Here is a 23,453-nt window from a genome sequence, read left to right on the forward strand (position 1 = left end):
GAATTAACACAAATGGACAGGCAAATATGCATATATACAAAAATTATGTATTTTATTTACATTCATGAAAAATATGCCATTATGTGCTAAAAGTGACAATGATTTGTCAGCTTGCCACTATTCACATCTGATGGTACATTTTGCTACTACAGCATTTCTTAAACTTGCACTTTGAACAAAGAACACCATCAGATTTGAAAAGGACCTTATTATTTATTTATTTATTTATTTTATTTATTTATTGGATTTGTATGCTGCCCCTCTCCGGAGACTCGGGGTGGCTAACAGCAATAATAAGACAGTGTACAATAATAATCCAATACTAAAAACGATTAAAAACCCATTAATATAAAAACCAAACATACATACCGACATACCATGCATAAAATTGTAAAGGCCTAGGGGGAAAGAGTATCTCAATTCCCCCATGCCTGACGGCAGAGGTGGGTTTTAAGTAGCTTACGAAAGGCAAGGAGGGTGGGGGCAATTCTAATTTCTGGGGGGAGTTGGTTCCAGAGGGCCGGGGCCGCCACAGAGAAGGCTCTTCCCCGGAGTCCCACCAAGCGGCATTGTTTAGTTGATGGGACCCGGAGAAGACCCACTCTGTGGGACCTAACTGGTCGCTGGGATTCGTGCACCAGAAGGCGGTTCCTGGGATAATCTTAGATAATCCCTTAGAGATCTTCTTATCTAAACCCAATTCATGCAGGAGGCCCTATTCCATTTCAGACAAATGGATAGTCTGTCTCTTCTTAAAAATCTCCAGTGATGGAGCCCACATCTTTAGAAGGCAAGCAGTCCCATTGGTGGACTGTTCTAACCATCAGGTTATTTCTCTCCTTGGTTAGTTTCTATCCTTTGGTTTTCTATCCTTGCCGTGCCTTCTGATGCTTTGGAAAATAAATTTCCCCCCTCTTCTTTGTGGCAGTCCCTCAAATCTCTCATTTTTTTCTGGACCGTACCATGCATCCATTCCTTCCATTAATGCACGGAAAAAGATAAAAAATAATAAACTAAAAAGTTAAAGGCAGAAGATAAAAGGAAACAAAACCTCACTAAATCTAGTACACATCACCATCGTTCACTATACCTTTCTACATCTTTCTAGCCTTACATGCCATTTAACTTCCACTCTATTGTGATCATGTGGCATTTTGTGTGGTTTCCTTAAAATAAAATAGTACATGTTGGAAAGCTGCACAATCAAATATTGCAAGACTTTATAGGATGATTCAGGTAGGCTAAGAATAACTTCCTCCATGTTTAGACGTCAAATCAAATTACTTTTTAAACCTCTGAGAAATACCTATGAAGAATCATATAAACATCCATATGGTTATATCTTTCCATACCATTTTTTAAAAGTCTGGCATACCTTGTAATTTGTGACAATAGGCTCAACTTCTTCAGTGACATGACTTTTCAGGTCTCCTAAATCCATTACTCCACCATTATTCTGAATAACATCCACAATTGCTTTAGCCACATGGCCTTCGTAAAAGCCTCTTTTGCCAAATTTTGCTAATTCCTAGAGGAAAAAAGACTCTAAATTACAAAATCAAAAGAATAGTACTGTATCTCAAGAACTTTTCTGAGTACCGGTAATGTCTTTTCATAATGTTCCTTTGGCACCTTTCAATTACATAGACGTGGAGAGTAGAAACAAAGTAAATGCCAATTTGTGTCAAAAGATATAATCAATTATGGCCACACAATTGCAGGATGCTATAAATAATTGTAAATCCAAGCCAGTTGCTGAGTCTCTGAAATGTAGATACCTGAACATAGAGAGGGGGCAGCCATTGGAACTTATAATTGTGACCGTAAGTACCTTTTTTGTGGTCAGATGTAACTTTGGTCACTAAACAACTGATTTCAAGGGGTTTTTAGGAATAGGACAGTACAGGACAGAATAGAACAGAATAGAATTCTTTATTGGCCAAGTGTGATTGGACATACAAGAAATTTATCTTGGCGCACATGCTCTCAGTGTACATAAAAGAAAAGATATGTTCGTCAAAAATCATAAGATACAACACTTAATGATAGTCCAGGTACAAAGCAATCAAACCATATTAGGAACCATTCAAAATAATTTGTAAGGATAAAGTTGGGGATTGCTTGTAAATTTGCAGATAAAATTTTTTAGGGGCACTGTGGGATATGGAGAGAAGCAGTCTTAGAAGAGATAGATTGTTTAGGCTTCTGTACTGCGGTGTGGTAATGATTTTGAGGAAGAAGGAAAGAGAAGCTACCTACAGAAGATCAGCCATAGAGTGAGGTGCCCCACCCTCCAGTTGCTTAATATCAGAAAAAGAAACTTAGGAAGAAGCTGCCCTAATAGATCAGGATGTTATAAGTGACTGTAGGAGACCTGAACTTTCAGATTTGCAATACTGTACTGATGTCAGTTCTCTTAGGTAAACCACACAGAAAACATGACCAGATGATTTAGTTCTACTTTATTGTAAGACTACATTATCTGAAACATGGAAGTCTGAAAGTACAAATTACCCACAGCCTGATCAATTAGGGCAGGTCTTAAATTTCTTTCTCTAATCATAACACCCTTATTCATCAGCCTTTGCCAGTAAAGGGTCAGTTTGTTACAGGCTTTCTAAAGAATGCTTTTGACCTACATTGCAAAGTAAAAACCCTCCATTAATTTTGATTTCTGAGAATGTGCCACAGTTTGTTTATACCAGTGGTTCCCAAACTCATCCTCACTACCCCCCAGCCCCTTCAGGTGGACGTGGCTTGGTGGTTAGGTGACTGGGTGGGAGTGGCCAACTTATAAAATGTGGTGGAATTCACTTAGTAATGTTCTGCTTAGCAACCAAAATTTTGAGCTCAATTGTGCTCATAAATCTTACTTTCTTTCTTTCTTTCTTTCTTTCCTCTTTTTCTATGTCTTCCTTTTTTCCTTTCTTCCTTCCTTCCATCCATTTTTCTTTCTTTTCTATCGGTTTTCTTTCCTTCCTACCATCTTTCTTTCTTTCTTTCGTTCTTTCCTTTCCTTTCTCTCTCCCTTATTCCTTTTTCTTTTTTTCTGTCTTTCTTCCTTCCTAACCCCATCCTTCCTTCCTTCCCTCTTTCTTCCTTGCTGCAATCTCTTTCTTTCTTTCTTTCTTTTTTCTTTCTTTCTCTTTCTTTCATTCTTTCTTTTCTCCCTCCTTTCTTTTTCTATCTACTTTCCTACCTTCCATCCATCCACCTCTATTGCTTTCCTTTCTTTCTGCTGAGGGACATTTGAATTTGAAGAGCTATGAAAGATATTAATATATTTTCCCCATCTATATCAAGAAGCACAAATGTCCCACAAATGGGAAAACAGACGTGCTGGACAGCATCACCCTTGAAGAATAATTAACATGGCTCTGTTAATTAATTGGAACTTTGAGGAATACTTTGCCTCAGATTCTGATTTAGTTTTGGATGCTATTTGGAACCCTGACAATAATTGTGTACCAGATCTCTATACTATTACAGAGCATGCAAAACATCAGTAGCTTCATCCAAAGTCAAAGAACACAAGGAAGGCTTATGTATACAAAAGGAAACTGCCCTGCCTTTGACCTAATTCTAAGAGCCACGTCAATCTCAATAATTCAAAAGGGAAGGCAAATTGTTCGTACCTGGTACCAAGACAAAACGGCATGTGTCATTCCACATACTCAGTCACATAAGAATACCATTCACCATGTTGTGCATTACCATCTGTCGCCAAATTGTTAAATATTAACAAGATGTAATTAGCCACTAAGGAAGCTGAATAGGTGAAAAGTTTCGTTGAATACATTGATTCTGAACAGCCACATATTTTATAACATTAGCAATTGAAGAGAATATATGTAGTTCAGGGTTAAAATAAGGACTCCTTGGCGCTCTCTGAGCTTGGCTGTTTGCTTGCAAAGGTTCCACTGTTGTTGTTTTAACCATTTGGTTTGTCCTACTCTTGGCAACTTTATAGGCAAGTGCTCTTCATGGTACAGCTTCTTTCAGTTGTTGGATATTCATCTTTGTATCAATTTTGATGCATCAAACCAGCATGTTCTTTGCTTGCCCTTTCTGATTCCATTAACTATTTCTAACATCATTGACTACTGCAATGAATTTGCAAGCATGACATGGCCAAACTAAATCAGACATAGTTGGTTACTTTGGCTGTCCATGGTAAACACAATAATTTACGCCAGCACCACATTCAAAGTAATCTGTCCACTGCCAACATTTGTAGACACAGTAAACATACCATCTTTCCTCGTCTCCCACCATAGTCACAATGAAGCCAAGCGCTACATACCCTTTGTCATATTTCCTCATCTTAGCTTTCAGGAGACTTACGTTTGTCTCATTATCTCTGTCTCTCTCCTCCTTTCTTTTCATCCCTGTCAAATATTTTTCCATGGTGTCTTTTAATAATAATAATAATAGTTTATTGGATTTGTATGCCGTCCCTCTCCGTAGACTCGGGGCGGCTAACAACAATGATAAAAACAGCATGTGACAATCCAATAATAAAACAACTAAAAACCCTTATTATAAAACCAAACATACACACAGACATACCATGCATAACTTGTAATGGCCTAGGGAGAAGGAATATCTCAACTCCCACATGCCTGGTGGTATAAATGAGTCTTGAGTAGTTTACGAAAGACAGGGAAGGTGGGGGCAATTCTAATCTCCGGGGGGGAGTTGGTTCCAGAGGGCCGGGGCCAACACAGAGAAGGCTCTTCCCCTGGGGTCCGCCAAACGACATTGTTTAGTTGACGGGACCCAGAGAAGGCCAACTCTGTGGGACCTTATCGGTCGCTGGGATTCATGCGGTAGCATATAATAAGGTTTTGTTATATGCACTTCATATCTCCTGCTCTGTGCTGTGTGCTATTGTTTGTTGCAAATCCCCCCCCTACTCCTTGTGACAAAAAAAGCACATTTCCTGGGGTCACGCACCCCCCTGGTATCGCTCTACACACCCCTGGAGAGGCCGCCCCACTATTTGAAAAACAGTGCGTTAATGTGTTGTAATAAAATAACTTGAAGGCTGGTGGGAAAAAGGCATAAGCAAAAAAACTTCTGCCTCCTCCCTTCAAGAAACAGTATGAAAAGTAAGCAATCTGACACCATCTATACATTTTACCTTTTGCCATTTATTGATTTCTATGGCATTTATCTCTGAATGCTTTTTCAACATTATACAAGTTTCAGAATGAAGTTAAAAAGCAGCATCTGTCAGATCAGGATGCTAAGATTTATAATTAGCTAAAAAATGAGACCGAGAGATGCTGCAGAATAGCATCCAGACATGGCTACCTAATCTCTTACAATTTTTGTAACTAAGTTATCCAAGAAGCAAATTCAATTGCTGTAGAAATAAAATTAAATTTGATGTACATTATTGCCATGCTCCACTAATTTCCCTGCATCACATGAAATATTCCTCTTTTGATAAATATCAGCCTTCAATGCCAGATACAGGAATGGGTTACTGAGGGTCAAATTCTACAGGGGAACTCTGCCCTGATTCTTCTTTATGTTCGCAATGCAATTGAAAAACCGCCTCTTAAATGACATTTATCATTTGTTCAAATTAGAGTTGAAAGAGATAAGACATATCAGTGAAACTATGTACCCATAACACTAGAAACTGATATGACACTTTTTGCTAGCTTGTGCACAAGGAAATTCACAATGAGTTACATTGGCAACTTTAAGACTTGTAGACTTCAACTCACAGAATTCCACCATATTTATGGGCAATTATGGGCTTTCCCAAATATGCCCATATTACTCCAACACTCCGCAGTCTGCATTGGTTGACGATCAGTTTCCGGTCACAATTCAAAGTGTTGGTCATCACCTATAAAGCCCTTCATGGCACCGGACCAGGATACCTGCGAGCCCGCCTTCTGCCACACGAATCCCAGTGACCGGTTAGGTCCCACAGAGTTGGCCTTCTCCGGGTCCTGTCGACTAAACAATGCCATCTGGCGGGACCCAGAGGAAGAGCCTTCTCTGTGGCAGCTCCGACCCTCTGGAATCAGCTCCCTCCAGAGATTAAGACTGCCCCCACCCTCCCTGCCTTTCGTAAACTCCTCAAAACCCACCTCTGTCGTCAAGTGTGGGGGAACTGAGACATCTCCCCCTGCCTATGTAGTATTTGTGTATGATAGGATTGTATGTATGTTTTTATATATTGGGGTTCCTTGTTTTTAGGCTTTTAAATGTATTATCATTATTTTTAGATTTTAATTATTAGATTTGTCATCATGTACTGTTTTTATCACTGTTGTGAGCAGCCCTGAGTCTCCGGAGAGGGGCGGCATACAAGTCTAATAAATCATAATCATAATCATAGTTGGCTGGAGAATTCTGGGAGTTGAAGTTCACAAGTCTTAAAGTTGTCAAGTTTGAGGACCCTGAGTTACATGGTCTTGAGAATCTGACTCTCTGAATGTTGTAGGATCCAATCTGGGTCGGTCACCAGGACCAGAAGTTTTGTCTCCAAGCTTTTAGACTCGTGCTTGAGCCCATTTTCAGTTAGGTTAGAGAGAGGTTCCCTGATAATGGGATCCAGCACAAGTCTAAAAGCTCGGAAGTGGAAACCTCTGGTTTTGGACTCAGACTGGATCCTGTAACATTATCCTGGAACACATATATTCGCCTTCATTCTCAATGCTGTGTTGAAATTCATGTATTGAAGTAAAACCTTTCAATCAACTTCAGTGCATAGTAGATGTGGGTGATCCCCAGGTTGGTAGCAAAAAGTACAGCCTGCAGAAGCATCCTGAATTTCATCTGCTTTTCCAGCCCATCAAAAATTAGTTTTGTGCTGGTAGCAGTGGAAAACTAATCTGCTATAACTGTTGAGACTGAGGTTGATGTTTCCCAGAAAGTCTGCTCAGCATCTCTGATTTCTGCTAATAAGCACACTAGTGAATATCTGAATATATGTGTAGCATACAGGTAGTCCTCATCTTACAACATTTGTTTAGCAAATTCTATCATAGCAAGGGCTCCAAAAATGCCCTCCAAGAGCCTCTGTGTGAGCCAAAAATCAGCTGGCCAGCACATACATGCATGTTGGAACTGAGCTAGGGCAACGGCTCATGTGCCAGCAGATATGGCTCCATGTGCCACCTATGGCTCCATGTGCCACCTATGGCACCCGTGCCATAGGTTCGCCATCACTATTCTAGGCCAAATCAATCATAGTATGGCTTAGTTGTATATCATCTAAGTAATTTTTCTATAACAGGGGTTTCAGATTCAAGGCCCACATGCTGGATCCAGCCCCCAGGGTGCTTAGATCTGGCCCACAGTGTCCTTGCCAATGACTTTGGACTTCGAGTGTCTCTGAAAACGACAAGATACTGGCCCACAGTGTCTCTGCTGGTGAGGACGGAGGATGAAAGAACCATGAGCAGCCTGCCTGGGCTGTTTTCAGTCCCGAAAGCCTCCTGCAGCACTCTGCCAACGAAAATGGAGCTCAGGGAAACTGTGCATGGCCCTGCCCAGGCTGTTTTAGCTGGTAGAAGGCTGCAGACCATTACATCCAAAAACGGAACCTCTATGAGTGATGTTGAGCTGGCCATACATTTCAGTCATTTATTTATTTACTTATTTATTATTTAGATTTGTATGCCGCCCCTCTCCGCGGACTCGGGGCGGCTCACAGCAAAATATAGCAACTCGTAACAAATCCAAATAAATTTAAAATATTTTTTTAAAAAAAAGTTTAAAAAGAACCCCATTTACTAACAAACACACACACAAACATACCATGCATAAATTGTACATGCCCGGGGGAGGTGTTTCAGTTCCCCCATGCCTGACGGCAAAGGTGGGTTTTAAGGAGTTTACGAAAGGCAGGGAGAGTAGGGGCAGTTCTAATCTCTGGGGGGAGTTGGTTCCAGAGAGTCGGGGCCGCCACAGAGAAGGCTCTTCCCCTGGGGCCCGCCAACCGACATTGTTTAGTTGACGGGACCCGGAGAAGGCCCACTCTGTGGGACCTAATCGGTCGCTGGGATTCGTGCGGCAGAAGGCGGTCTCGGAGATATTCTGGTCCAGTGCCATGAAGGGCTTTAAAGGTCATAACTCATGCTCCCCCCCAAGGTCAAACACAACCCTGAAGCAGCCCTTAATCAAATTGAATTTGACACCCCTGTTCTATAAAACCTACATGGATATCATGATGATATGTGACATAACTGATCAATAGTAATAGGTTGGAGGTTACAATCAATCAATTTTAATAAGTTAATGCATAATTGGCTCTGTACCTTCAGAGGCACTAAAGAGCAACTCTCTTTACCTTAAAAGTGTTTGCCAAAGCAGGATTTTGGAAGATTTGGCCATGCTCCGGTGCTTCGCCATTGATCAAGAGATCCTTTCCATGTTGATTTCCAGGTGACTGAAGAACATGAGCATCTTGCTTCCACTGGTAAGAGGTAATCTCAGACACTGGAAAGCCCTTCTTAGCCATTTCTATTGCTGGTTGCAAAATCTGCTCCATGGAAAGCTGAATCAGGGAATACTGCATTGTTATCAATCAACATACATACGCCAGTTATAAAGATTTACACAACACACTGAATCACATAAGTCAAAATTAAAACTAATCAAGTTTAGCCTGCCATGTGCTTGCAGGCACATAGTTTTTAGCTGACCTGATTATGTTATATTTATTTATTTGTTTATTTGTTTATTTGTTTAATTGGATTTGTATGACGCCCCTCTCAGCTCACAGCATATATAAAAAACAGAACAATAATATAAATCCAATTAATGCTACATTAAAAAACAATTAAAAGGAAAAAAACCTATCGGCCAATCATTCAACAATCATACAAAGCATTCAATGGTCAGGGGGAAGATCTAAAAGTTCCAAGCCTGGCAGCAAAGATGAATTTTTAAGCTCTTTTGGAAGACAAGGAGGGTGGGGGAGCTGATTCCAGAGGGTCGAGGCTCCCACAGAGAAGGCTCTTCCCCTAGGTCCCGCTAGCCGACATTGTTTGGTCAATGGGACCCTAAGGAGGCCAACTCTGTGGGACCTCACCGGTTGCTGGAATTCATGCAGCAAAAGGCGGTCTCGGAGATAATCTGGTCCTATGCTATGTAGGGCTTTATAGGTCATAACCAACACTTTGAATTGTGCCCAGAAACTGATCGGTAGCCAATGCATATGAACTATGATAAAAGGTGTAAAAGTAAAGAAGAATTGTGAATCCGTATAAAGGATTAAACTGGGCTTTACAAACAGATGGGGAATTAATACAATAGAACAGAATATTAAAATTCATTAGGTTTCTGGAAGGTTCCTCCAAATCCTTTTCTGAATCATAAATTAATATGTTATTTAATGACAATAAACATTGTCAAGATCTATTTCAAAGGGCATTACTTTCCTCCCTCCTATGGTATCAGGTAAATGAAATCTAAGATTTGGTTTAATAGGTATGAATTCTAATCTAAAAATAGGCAGAATATAATTTTAGCTTGAAAACATTAAAAAAATTAGTAAAATCTCAGCAGGTGATACAAGGAAAAAAAAGTGATTTTTTTAAATAGGTAGGAGAGAGGTTAATGGCCTGTTCTTTTGCCTGCCCTTCCTCATATCTTAGGCAAGCGGAAGAAACTCTGTGTAATTAAAAGGGGAAAAATTTCAGGTACTTTTTTTTTAATACTAACATATTGTGAAAGAACAAAAATAAAACAATACTACAAAAGTAGTCCTCAACCTATAACAAAAATTGAAACCAGAATCTCCATTACTAAAATAGGCAGTAGGTAAGTAAATCGTGCCTGGTTTTATTTTATGACTTTTTATGATTTTTAATGACTTTTTGCCATGGTTGTTAAGTGAATCACTGCAGTTTTAAATGAATAACATGGTCATTAATTGAATCAGGCTTCCCCTCTTGATTTTACTTGTTGGGGGACAGCTGAAAAAGTCACAAATGGTGATGACAAGGCCCATAGATACTACAACGTTGATTACAATGCTGGTTGCCAAGCAGCATAATTTTGATCATGTGACCATTGGGGGGGGGGCGCGGAACACTGCAAGGACCAATTGTAAGTTACTTTTTTCAGTGCCGGTGTAACTTTGAACAATTGTTAAATTAATGGTTGTAAGTCAAGGACTTTTTTGAGCAAGAACATTTGCTTTGACTTTCACCTGTTTGCTTCCATACAATGTGACAGCATCACACCATGCGGCGGCAGCACCAGGGACTGTGATGTTACATGCATGTCGTAAAGGCAGAGGATTCGCTTCATCGAAGCCATGTTCTTTTAGCAGCTCAAGGGTGAGAGATTTTGGAGACCTTCCACTGCAAAGCAATCAGAGGAACACGGATCAAGCATATAAAATCCAACTTTATTCAATTTTAAGAGGGGAAAAAAGACTGATGCAACACAATTAGCTTAGCAGAGCCCTAAGCATCAACCACTCAAAAATAATGCAAGTGATTTACAGGCCATTTAAATAGGCTATAACATTACAGTTCATATTCCTGGAAATTCTTTCTTTCAACCAATTCTTGATCTACAACTAATCTCATTACACTGCTCTCCACAGTTTAGGATTCTTATCAACAGCTCTTAGTATCACACTTCTAAAGTCCATCTGAAGATTATGAAGACTCCTTAATAGAGGTTCTGAGATAAGCGGAGGGGTGAGAGAGAGATAGTTACAAATGGAAGATAGAAGCCTGGATTATGTGAAAATCATTCATAATTGTATAATTAAGATCTTACTTGGAAAATATGCTCTTTTTCAATCAGACCTTATCCCACTTGTCCTTTGCCCCAGTATAATCCCATACTATCTAGTCATCTTCTCTTTTGTCTACATGATGTTGTCCTCATCTCACAACTCATGAATAAAGATGCCAAAAATGTCATTAGCTGTAGCAGTATAAAGGTCATACTTTCCTCTATTATCCCAGTCCATCCAAAAGATGGATCAAATATATAACCTTTCCTTATATATTATTCAGTATATTATACAGTTTACAGGGATTCCCAACAGTTACAAAAAAAAGCATATGACATAATTAAGCTGTAGAGGCTAAACAAAACTATTTACCGGTAAGTTTTTTAAAAAATAAATGGAGCAACACCAATATTCAAAACATCATCTTCTTCCTGTTCTAAAAACTATTCAGAAAAATCCCAGTTCCAAAAATGAAAGAGGAATCTGATCTAATTTTTAAGGGAGGATATGGAATGCTTTTCTAAGTACAGTAGAACCCCGACTTACGAGACTAATTGGTTCCAGAAGGAGGCTCGTAAGTCGGAACGCTCGTATGACGAAACATTGTTTCCCATAGGAAACAATGTAAAGTCAATTAATCCGTGCAACAACAAAAAAAACCCGCTGCCGCCGAACGCGGAAGTTAGCGTTCAGAGACAGCTGCGAAGCAGCGCGCGTGTTTTAAAATGTGGCAGCTGGCCTGGGGGGCTCGGGGGGAAGCCCCCGAGCCCCCCAGGCCAGCTGCCACGTTTTAAAACACCCGCGCCGCTTCGCAGCTGTCTGCTGAATCCGGAACGCTAACTTCCGCGTTCGGATTCAGCAGACAGCTGCGAAGCAGCGCGCGTGTTTTAAAACGTGGCAGCCGGCCTGGGGGGCTCGGGGGGAAGCCCCTGAGCCCCCCAGGCCGGCTGCCACGTTTTAAAACACGCGCGCTGCTTCGCAGCTGTCTGCTGAATCCGAACGCAGAAGTTAGCGTTCCGGATTCAGCAGAGAGCTGCGAAGCGGCGCGCGTGTTTTAAAAGGTTGCAGCTGGCCTGGGGGGCTCGGGGGCTTCCCCCCGAGCCCCCCAGGCCGGCTGCCACGTTTTAAAACACGCGCGCTGCTTCGCAGCTGTCTGCTGAATCCGAACGCGGAAGTTAGCGTTCCGGATTCAGCAGAGAGCTGCGAAGCGGCGCACGTGTTTTAAAAGGTTGCAGCCGGCCTGGGGGGCTTGCCAGCACCCCCCCGAGCCCCCCAGGCCGGCTGCAACCTTTTAAAACACGCGGGATACGAGCGCCAAGGAGCTGTCTCCTGAAGCCGAAAGCGGAAGTTAGTGTTCGGCTTCAGGAGACAGCTCCTTGGCGCTCGTATCCCGAATGTGAGCTCGGGAGGCGAACAAAAATGTCGCTCCCCTCCCAGCTCTTATCTCGAGTAGCTCGTAAGTAGAGCTGCTCGTATGTCGATGTTCCACTGTAGAAGTGTTTCATGTCTTTATAATGATTGCAGATCATCAAAACTGTTGGCAGAATATTCCTTTTTAGCCAATGGTCAGGATGCTTAATTGAGAAAATACTATCTCCATTTCTGTGTTGTGCCATGGATGCAAAATACACCTGGAATTTTGATATCATTCAAGTAACCATTTAGCAATGTACATTATATGATGTATATAATAATTCAGTATTTGATACACAGTATTTGACATCTCAGTGTTACACAGGAATTTATGAAATATAGATATAAAATTATGTGAAACTCTACATAGGTCTAATGATGTTTACACTTAGACCTGGCAGAAATGTACATACTTTTTAAAACAATTGACAAGTTTGTGTTTTTCATAATAACATATGATGTTTGCATTGCATAAAGATATGCATATGATTCCAATAAGAATGATTCTTCACTAGTGAACCTTAACAGAATCTAACCTACATTGTGGTAAAAGAAAGAACTATTGAGATTATGTTTGTGTCATCCTCTCTTCCTTCAATCTCTCTTGTGTGTTGCTCTGGATATTTTGTAGTACAGAAATGAGATAGTGGTTTTTAAATCATGGCCTGAGAACTAGACAAAGGAGACGGTCACATGGAAGAGGGATATAATCAGACCTGCTTGGTTGTTCTGGTGATTCTGCCGCATGAATCCCAGCAGCCAGTTAGGTCCCACAGAGTGGGTCTTCTCCAGGTCCCGTCAACTAAACAATGCCGCTTGGCGGGACCCAGGGGAAGAGCCTTCTCTGTGGCGGCCCCGGCCCTCTGGAACCAACTCCCCCCAGAGATTAGAATTGCCCCCACCCTCCTTGCCTTTCGTAAGCTACTTAAAACCCACCTCTGCCGCCAGACATGGGGGAATTAAGATTTCTTCTCCCCCTAGGCCGTTACAATTGTTTGCATGGTATGTTTGTATGTATGTTTGGTTTTATATATTAAGGGGTTTTTAATTCGCTTTTAGTATTGGATTTTTATTGTATACTGTTTATGATTGCTGTTAGCCGTCCCGAGTTTTCAGAGAGGGGCGGCATATAAATCCAATGAAACTTGAAACTTGATACTTTAAATACTAATAGAGAAGAATATATACGGCTCAGGGTTGAATACTAGCACTAGCACTTATTTAGGTAATGAAAGATCTGCAAGCAAATAACCAAGCTCAGAGAGCATTAAGGACCACATGCTTCAAATAATAAATAGTTCTATATGTTTATCACCTGTGAAACTGGTAACTGTAGAAATTTTGCCAGAAAACGATGTATCTCATTTTGTTACACATCAATACATGTTTATTAAGCAGTGTAGACATTCTCTACAACTCTAGTTCCATTTTGATTCCATGAAAATCACTAGTTTCCTTTTTAAGAAAATAGATTCTTCAAATCAAGCACCACTATCCTTATTCCCAGCTGTGCATGAATACAGCCTGGGTCTCTGAAATTTTTTATGAATTTGTCTTGTTCTTTTTTAAATCAAACCCTAAGCTTGAATTCTGATTAATTAGATTGCTGTGCTATAATTTTAATACACCCAATATACAGAATCTTAGAATACATTTCTTTAATTACATTTTCACCCTAGTGCTTGGTCAAGTGTCATATATGGAAAATATGAAAATATATGTATTTGATATTGTTTCCTGGTTGTTGTGAAATGTTCAAAGAAATGGGTATGTTTGGAAATCAGATTTATGAGAGATAGCATATCCTGCTCTTTGCCCTTTGACTATGCACGATAGAAAAAGAATAAAAAAACCAACTGTCAGTAGACTTTTTATTGCATCCTGCTATTCACTTTTCTAAAATTCAACAGTGCAGCCCAAAAGTTCAACAAAACTCAGATATAGGAAAATCAGAACCAAAAGGATATGAGATACACAGCTGAATGACCTCCTAATTCAATACAAGAAATTCCCAAATGAAACTTTCTGTCTACTGTAATATTGTATGTACATAAAATCATTAGCAGGGATAATTTAAAAATAAGCTAAAGTGGCATCAGGCACACAAGCCTGGAGGTACAAATTCAAAAATTGAACAATTATTATTTGCATATACAAGAAAGCTTGTATGGACTGCAGCAAGCCTAACAGCTATCATTGTAATGTTCTAGGTCTAGATTAGATTAGATTTATTGGATTTATATGCCGCCCCTCTCTGTAGACTCGGGGTGGCTCACAACAATGGTAAAAAACAATACATAGTAACAAATCTAATATTTAGCAATCTAAATTACAGTTTTAGGTTAAACAATCCAAAAGAAACCCCAATATATAAAAAACAAGCATACAATTGAATCATATACAATAACTACATGGGCAAGAGGGAGATGTTTCAATTCCCCCATGCCTGATGGCAGAGGTGGGTTTTAAGGAGTTTCTGAAAGGCAAGGAGGCTGGGGGCAATCCTAATCTCTGGGGGGAGCTGGTTCCAAAGGGTCGGAGCCACCACAGAGAAGGCTCTTCCCCTGGATATCCAGTCCAAGAAATCTGCCTCTTTTTTTCAGAAAAAAGTGCATTTATCTATTTGTATTATTTCTCTATCCCCAATTTTTCCACACTTCAACAACAGCTAGACATCTTCTCCCAGTACTGATTCACCAACAAGGCTCAATCAGTCCTGAATTTAACTGTTTTCTCTGCTTTTAATTCAGTGGATCTGAGCAAGCAGCCTAATCAGAGCTTCAAGTATATTTTCCTCAATGCAATTAGACACAATTCACCTGTTCTTTCCCTTCTTTTCCTATTTTTATCACAAAGGAATTCTCAGTATTCCTGGTATAAGAGTCTCCTAAAGCTTCAATCCTGATTCCTTGTCAGAAAGGCTACAAAAACTGGGCTTTTTAAGCAGACCTGTAATGGGGTTGCTTGTTAACCAGCTTTTCATTTATATTTATGTGATATGTAACAGGTTTTCTTTTTCACCACGATGGGTTTTAGCAATGCTATTTGTTTCAATTGCCCTTCCTTCATGTTTTAATCCTAATTTTCAACTGCAACTGAGCTGATCTAAAAATTTAATAAATAAATAAATAAATCTGTTGCAGAGAATCCTTTATATTGAAAGGTTTCAGCACAGTGGAATTGGCATTGAGAAAATATGGTGATTATTTTGAATTTATTCTTCTGGGAGGTTTTACTTCTACAGCCTATACTCCTCCATGCTTTATATTTTTTAATTTGTTTTGCTTGTTTGATTACTGTTTTTGTTCTGCCTGGAGAGCCAGTTTGCTCTAGTAGTTAAGGCACCAGGTTAAAACCAGGACACTGTGAATTCTAGTGTCACCTTAGGCATGAAAGTCGCCTTTGGCATGAAAATCAGTCACTCTCTCAGACTGCCTCACAGGGTTGTTGTGGAAAATACAGGAGGAGGAAATAATATTCAGCATGTTTGTCCACTTGAGTTATTTATTTAAAAATAAAATAAAGGCGGGATAAAAATAAATAAATTGAATACTTTACTTTGATTAGGCATGTCTGCGTGTTTTGTTTTCCTTCTTGAACTTGGTTTCTAAGTGTTTTTAATAGGAAAGTGAACACAAGAACAAGGAGGCACATTCTGACCTTAGTTGGGGGAAAGATCAGAAGCAACGTGAGAAAATATTATTTTACTGAAGTAGTAGTAGATGCTTGGAACAAACTTTCAGCAGACATGGTTGGTAAATCCACAGTAACTGAATTTAAACATGCCTGGGATAAACATATATCCATCCTAAGATAAAATACAGGAAATAGTATAAGGGCAGACTAGATGGACCATGAGGTCTTTTTCTGCCATCAATCTTCTATGTTTCTATGTAATGGGAACCCAGCCCTTTCCTTTAGTGCTAGTTGGTGTTAGTTCTCACTCACCTTCCATTGAGACCATGCACCTGCTTTGTCCTTGCATCATAATAAAGGCAGAAACAATCCCCACCAACCCCTGTACTAAATGGTTCAGCAACATTTAAAGCGGCAGCAACAGCCACAGCAGCATCTACAGCATTGCCGCCCATCTTTAAAATATCTGCAACAAAGAACTTCATTAAGAATAGTGAAATAATACTGTGGAATAACAGATATTATCACCCCCAAATTTAAAGATTCCATCAATGGTGGGCTACTAGCCGGAACGCCTAATTAGGCTCACCCTCGCAGCTCTGGAGGTACCGTGAATTTGAGAGGAATTATGCTTTTGCACCCGTGCAGGTAAAAAAATGGCGCACGGAGACACAGGTGTGCCCGTGTTCTGGTGAGGTTTTTTGCTTGCACATGTGCACATGTGGAAGCAAAAAACCTCACCGGAACATGGATGCACCTGCCTCTCCGTGCACGATTTTGCAGCTGCATGGGTGCAAAAGCATAATTCCACTCAAACTCACGGTACCTCCAGAGCCGCGGAGGCGAGCTCAATTATGCGTTCCAGCCAGCAGCCCGCTACTGGATTCCATCCACTGAAGAAGAGTAAAATAAATACCAAGGCCGATATTTGTTGCAAGAGACTGGCTTGTTGCAACACAGCCATTACAGCAAACCACTGGGGATCGTCGAGAACAGAATTTAAAACGGGACATCTTTCTGGATGTGAGGTCAATGTGAAATCTGCACAGAAAAGAAATAAATATAGTTACAAGGCAAGTGATGATCAGATGGTGTCAGATGGCAATTCAGTTTAAAAAAAAGAAAGTATGTTTTGATTGTTATATTTATTAAATGTTTATACTGCCCAGAGGTGCTTTAAGGACATAAGAACATAAGAAGAGCCATGCTGAATCAGGCCAAAGCCCATCAAGTCCAGCATTCTATGTCACACAGTGGCCCACCAATTGTCCATGGGGATCTTGAGCAGAAAGAGAAGGCAAGACCCTCCCTTTCCCTTGACCCCCAACAAATGGTACTCAAGGGAATCCTGCCTGCCTCAACCAACATAGAGGCAGCACTTGGACATCCATTTCAGTAACCACCAATACACTTGGCATCCATGAATCTATCTAATCCTGCCTTGAAGCTATCAAGGCTGACAGCTGTCACAACCTCTTCTGGAAGTGAATTCTATAAACCAACAACCCTCTGGGTGAAGAAATATTTCCCTTTATTTGTCCTCACTTTCTTGCCTATGAGCTTTAGGGAGTGCCCCCTCATCCTAGTATTGTGTGATAGAGAAAAGAATTTTTATTTATCCACCTTTTCTATCCCATGCATGATTTTATACACTTCGATCAAGTCACCCCTTAAACGCCATCTTTCAAGGCTGAAGAGACCAAGGAGTTGCAACCTGGTTTCATAAGGGAGGTGCTCCATTTTCTTGATCATGCTTTTTGCCCTTTTTTGCACATTTTCCAGTTCCATCCAATTTCCCTTGGATATTGAGATGGGAAAGGAGTTCCTATCAATTCTATTCTGATAGTTGTTACTGACTATATGGGACAGTGCTAATCTCTATTTCAAGGGCTATTGAGCCAGGGCTGTCCATAGACATTTATGTGGGCAGGTTTTAAGAGCTCATTTCAATTGGGTCGAGCTGGAGACCATATGAATGAGTCAGAAACCTAATTCCTATTGGCATCTGTCCTGAGAAAGTTTGTTTATTATGTCCCATCAAAGATCAGTTGCTGTCATACAAATGCACAAAGCTTTGCCAACTCACAACAGTTGAGGTACGGGTATTTTCTGAACTTTGCTTTTCACATAGAAAATGTTTGTAAATGTGAAACCAATCTCAGAGAACTCTCCCAACCCAATCAATGTATTTCAACTAACCACTGAGTTACATTGATCCGTTCAAATAGTTTGATATCCCCAAATATTTATATGAAACATAATTTATGATTTATGAATAGAATAGAATAGAATAGAATGGAATGGAATGGAACGGAACAGAATTTTATTGGCCACATATGATTGGCCACACAAGGAATTGGTACACATGCTCTCAGTGTACATAAAAGAAAAGTTCGCTATCTGCAGTTTTGTGAACTCTGTTCCAAACGGCATCTTGTACCATCCTGGTTTTTCTGTAAGGAACAATTAACTGCAAGGAAAATGAAAACCGTGGACTATGTACCTTTGTGTGTGTGTGCGTGTGTGCGCGTGTGTTTTTTTCTGCTTCAAAGAAATGTTGCCAGTTGCCAGGAGTTCCAAATGATGAAACCGGGGTCAAATTGAAAAATTCAGAAAAATAACTAGTACAAAATGTAGATATCTCTCCCTCCCAGTTTTTCCTTTAAATTTCCCATATAGCTCCCTAAATTTCGCCTATAGCCCAACTTCCATATGCAATTAAATAAACAAGTCTGTTATTTTAAAAAAAGAAAATAAAATATAAGTTCGCCAAGAATCATAAGATATACCATTTAATGATAGTCCAGGTAGAAATAAGCAATCAAACCATATTAGGAACCAGTCAATATAAATTGTAAGCATACAAGCAACAAAGTTACAGCCATACAATCATTTGTGGGAGGAGATGGGTAGTGGGAACAATGAGAAGATTAATAGTAGTGCAGACTTAGGAAATAGTTTGATAGTGTTGAGGGAATTATTTGTTTAGCAGTGTTCGGGAACAAACTGTTCTGGTGTCTAGTTTTCACCGTCCTCTTTTTGACTTGTGCAGCATACAGGTCCACAATGGAAGGCAGGTTGGGAGCAATTGTTTTTTTCTGCAGTTCTGATTATCCTCTGAAGTCTGTGTCTGTCTTGTTGGGTTGCAGAACCAAACCAGACAGTTATAGAGATGCAGATTACATGAGGATTAGTGATTTATTAAATATTACCTTAACCAATAGTACTATGAACAGCATAATAGCAAGAACCCCTTGGAAAGTCCCATCAATCTTGAGAGCCAATGGAGAACTCATATTCTATGGTTTAAAACCTTTTCAAAGGGCACCCTTCGTTTAAAAAAAAAAACACCAGGAGGGATCAAAATAAGGAAGTAGGAATTCCCCGGGCAAAGCATGGGCTATTCGGAGAGAGCGCTGGTGACTTCAGCCAACACAGAGGTAGGCAAAAGTTGGCTCTTTTATGACATGTGGACTTCAACTCCCAGAATTCCTGAGCTAGCATGACTGGCTCAGGAATTCTGGGAGTTGAAGTCCATAAGTCACTGAAGAGCCAACTTTGCCTACCTCTGAAAGAAAAAGTACCTTTCTAGATGTGAGCCAGTAAGAAGTTATGGAGGGAGACGCGGTTCCTTCAGCTTGGCACCCTCAAAATGAGCGCCACGGCTAGCAGACCGTGAGGTAAACCGATCTGGAAGAAGGCGCCCCGTTTGCGGGAAACGTTTGTTTCCCGCAGATTAAGCCATGCAAGAGAACGTCTCCATCCCCACGTGCGCCCTCTCCCAACGAAAGGCAGGTCGGTGCCAGACGAGACAACTCCACCCGCGCCCCTCCGCCGTTTGCGTTCGCGGGAGGCGAAAGCAAACGGAGGCAAAGCCACATTGCAATAAGCGGGTCGAAAGTCCCCCCCCCCCCCGCCCTCCTACCTTTGCGTTGGACGCAACAACAGCACTTGGCATTCAGATTTTTTTTTTTTTTTTAAAGGCCTCGGGAAGCGGGAGCAACAAGTATTTTGAGCTGTGCTCACATGACTGCAAAACACGTGACCACTGTTCAGTCTTCTTTCCCGGCGCTGGGAGTCAAGGCTGCTATATGGAACAGAGAACGGGGTTTATCTGTCTCTCTCTCTCTCTCTCTATCTATCTATTTATCTATCTATCCATCCATTCATCCCTTAGGACTCTCTCTCTCTACTTTTCCCTCAGGACTATCTCTCTCTTTATATATAAATCATCTTTTTATATCTATCTATCTTATCTATCTACCTATCTATCTAATCTATCTATCCATCCATCCCTCAGGACTCTCTCTCTCTCTTTATATATAAATCATCTTTTTATATCTATCTATCTATCTATCTTATCTATCCACCTATCTATCCATCTATCTTATCTATCTATCCATCCATCCATCCATCCATCCATCCATCCATCCATCTATCTATCTATTTGTCTATTTGTGTATCTATCTACATGTACAGGAAAGTAATTTGTATAAACATAACATAAGCAAAAAGTAACGATAAAGGAGACAATATGAGTGGTAACTTTAAAAAAAAAACATTCCGATCCTGCAACAGTTTCTAAGAAGTCTGTAAGGGGCGTGGATAAATGCATCACTCTCCCTACCCACCCTATTCTACTATTGTCCTCTTTTATCGTTATTTTTTACTTATATTTATTTAATTATTAATTATTTATGTATTTATTGGATTTATATGCCATCCTTCTCCGAGGACTTGGGGGGGGCGTACAACATATTATTACATGTTACAACATATTACAACATATTACATTACACAATATACAGTACAAATATATATATCCAATTCATTTAGCTAATTAAATTTTAAAAACTCTAATAGCATTTAAAAATTATTCATTCCCATTCAGAAACAGACATACCTACACTCGTTGGCCAGGGGTCTGGAGTCTAATGGCCCCAAGCCTGGCGACACAAATAAGTCTTTAGACTCTTACGGAAGGCGAGGAGGGTGGGGGCAGTATAAATCTCTGGGGGGAACCGAGGCCCCCACAGAGAAGGCTCTTTCCCTAAGGAAGACATTGTCTAGTTGATGGGACCTGGAGAAGGCCGACTGTGGCACCTAACCAGTCGCTGGCACTTTATACAAACTACTACTAACCTGTACATGTTTGACAAATAAATAAGTAAAATAAAATATATAAAATAAATAAACAGTCCAAAAGTTGACATCTGCAATTTAACTCCATTTCAAAACAATTTTGCATCATTCCTCCTCTAATAGCACCTTACCTTAGTACATTTTTTCCCATTTTTGTTCCTTGTATTCAGGCGTCTCGTAAAAACAGGGTTAGTCAGAAAAAATCCCCAAAGTGACGTGTTGGAATTATATTTTAACTCGTTTTAAGCTAAAGAAAATATTGATCGTTCTGAGCTATTTCCAATACAGAATCATACTTTGACCTCACTTTTCATGTGTGTTCTGAGAGCAATTTTTCCCCAGTGCCTTCTCACTCAATTTCTCTTCCTTCAGCAGAAGGAATAGTAATAGTAGGTATAGACATCTTTGGTCCATGCATTGGTTTCCCCGAATTGAGCATGTTTCAAAGGTGATAGATTATTGGTTTTTCTCAGCTAGCCAAACCATCTGAAACATAACTAGAGCACTCTTATACTAGATAACACACTACATATTACTGGTATTGTAAAGGAGCATTTCTTAACCTTAGCATCTTTAAGCAAAGTATATCTTGATTCATGTGGAGTTGAAGTCTGTACACTTTACTAAAGCTGAGAAACATTTTTATTTGCGTAGAAATGTATTTATTTAATTTATTTAATTTGTGTGGCCGCCTAACTTACACCTAGGTGACTCTAGGTGGCTTACAATATTAAAAAATACAATATAAAATGCAATAAAAACCTCCCCCATCACCCCCACCCCGATCCCATGGCAGCAGCAGCATAATCAAATAAACCAAATGATTGATTGACTCCATCTTCATTCATGGTTTTCAGCCCTGCTTAGAAAACTATGTTTTTAGGGTATTTTGGAAAATCAACAGAGTGGAACCATTCATACTAGGGGAAGGGGAGAATTATGTTCCATAGAAAAGGGCCCACTACCAAGAAGACCATTTTCATGATCCCACCGGATATGCATCCCTAATTATGAGACATAGCTGGCCTTCTTGTTCTGGTAGTCTGGGTAGATGTGAAAGGGGAGGGGCAATCCTTTAGGTACTCTGCCCTCAAGCCATATAAGGCTTAATACTACTATTACTATGACTAGAAATACTACTTATGTTGCATTATGTGACTTTGCTTAACCTAACACTTGCTTCCCTTCCCTTCCACTCAGGCATGTATTTTAGCATGTATTTGCAACAAATACATTTCATGCGTCCAGTAAGATAAACACAAATGATTAGTCCATCATAAGAGAATATGTTAGCTTTAAGATATTACTGGGCTTGTTTGAATATGTGCTACCAGCTAAACACCCATGCTTTGCTACAATACTATGTGATGGGGCTAGATAAATTGAAAGCTTGAAAATTAATGAGTAGTTGAAAAAGAGACTGTATTACAGTGGTACCTCTACCTAAGAACGCCTCTACTTACGAACTTTTCTAGATACGAACTGGGTGTTCAAGATTTTTTTTGCCATTTCTCAAGAACCATTTTCCACTTACAAACACGAGCCTCCGAAACTGTAACTGAAAAAGGCAGGGAGAAGCCTCCGTGGGGCCTCTATAGGAATCTCCTGGGAGGAAAAGGGGCCTCCAACCTCCCTGTGGTTTCCCCAATCGTACGCATTATTTGCTTTTACATTGATTCCTATGGGAAAAATTGCTTCTTCTTACAAATGTTTCTACTTAAGAACCTGGTCACGGAATGAATTAAGTTCGTAAGTAGAGGTACCACTGTATTTCATTAGAGATGGTAAGCCCCTAGCCAACAAATGATTGTATGATTTATGTATGAATGGGTGTGATTGATTTTTAATACAATTAAGGATTTTAGATAGCTATGCAATTTTAATTTAATTGGATTAATTTTATTGTAATTTATTGTTTTATATGTTGTAAGCCAGCCCGAGTCTTCAGAGAGGGACGGCATAGAAATCCAGATAGATAGATAGATAGATAGATAGATAGATAGATAGATAGATAGATAGATAGATAGATAGGGTAAGGTAAGGTAAGGTAAGGTAAGGTAAGTTTCTGTTACAAATGAAGAATTATTTGCATAGCATAGACTTTCAATTCTTTCCTCGGATGAATTGCTGAGGACCTCCCTGTAAACCACATTCCTGGTTTTGCTGGCTGGCTGAAGGATGACCAGGCTGTCAGGTGGACTGACTTGGGAGAATGCCACATAGAACTGGCCATGGGAGAAACAGGCAGCTTCCCTTACTTGTGTTTTGCTAATCATATCTGTAAATCTTTTCCTGCGTTTTTTGCCTTTTTCCCCTTTAACTGGTGTTACAGTAGAAGGAACAGGTTCATCTGAACTGAGGAAAATAAGGGGGGAAATCTGTCTCTGCCTTCCAGCATCCATTAGTATTCATCTGGCTATCATCTTGTTAGTGTGTGAAAGAGTTGAAGGGTGTTTGGAAACTCAAACAGTATTTGCTGTGTCAGCAAAAGGAGACAGGAAGGGGTCTGTGCATGGCTTAGCTCAACTCTTCCGTAATA

At 40.1% G+C, this 23,453-nt stretch overlaps 1 protein-coding gene across 1 annotated transcript in view; it reads right to left on the minus strand.

Moving 5' to 3' along the window:
- LOC139168073 (glutathione hydrolase-like YwrD proenzyme) overlaps nt 1–19,773 on the minus strand; it is a 38,342-nt gene extending 18,569 nt beyond the window's left edge. The window contains exons 1-6 of the mRNA XM_070753409.1: nt 19,698–19,773; nt 16,689–16,813; nt 16,085–16,238; nt 10,184–10,337; nt 8,318–8,524; nt 1,376–1,528 (exon numbers count right to left, since the gene is read on the minus strand). Coding sequence (XP_070609510.1) covers nt 1,376–1,528; nt 8,318–8,524; nt 10,184–10,337; nt 16,085–16,238; nt 16,689–16,785 — 765 coding nt within the window. The 5' untranslated portion in view covers nt 16,786–16,813; nt 19,698–19,773. The remainder of the gene's footprint in view (nt 1–1,375; nt 1,529–8,317; nt 8,525–10,183; nt 10,338–16,084; nt 16,239–16,688; nt 16,814–19,697) is intronic.
- Nucleotides 19,774–23,453: the final 3,680 nt, after the last annotated feature.

This window comes from Erythrolamprus reginae, chromosome 5 (assembly GCF_031021105.1).
Source record: "Erythrolamprus reginae isolate rEryReg1 chromosome 5, rEryReg1.hap1, whole genome shotgun sequence".
Lineage (NCBI taxonomy): Eukaryota > Metazoa > Chordata > Lepidosauria > Squamata > Dipsadidae > Erythrolamprus > Erythrolamprus reginae.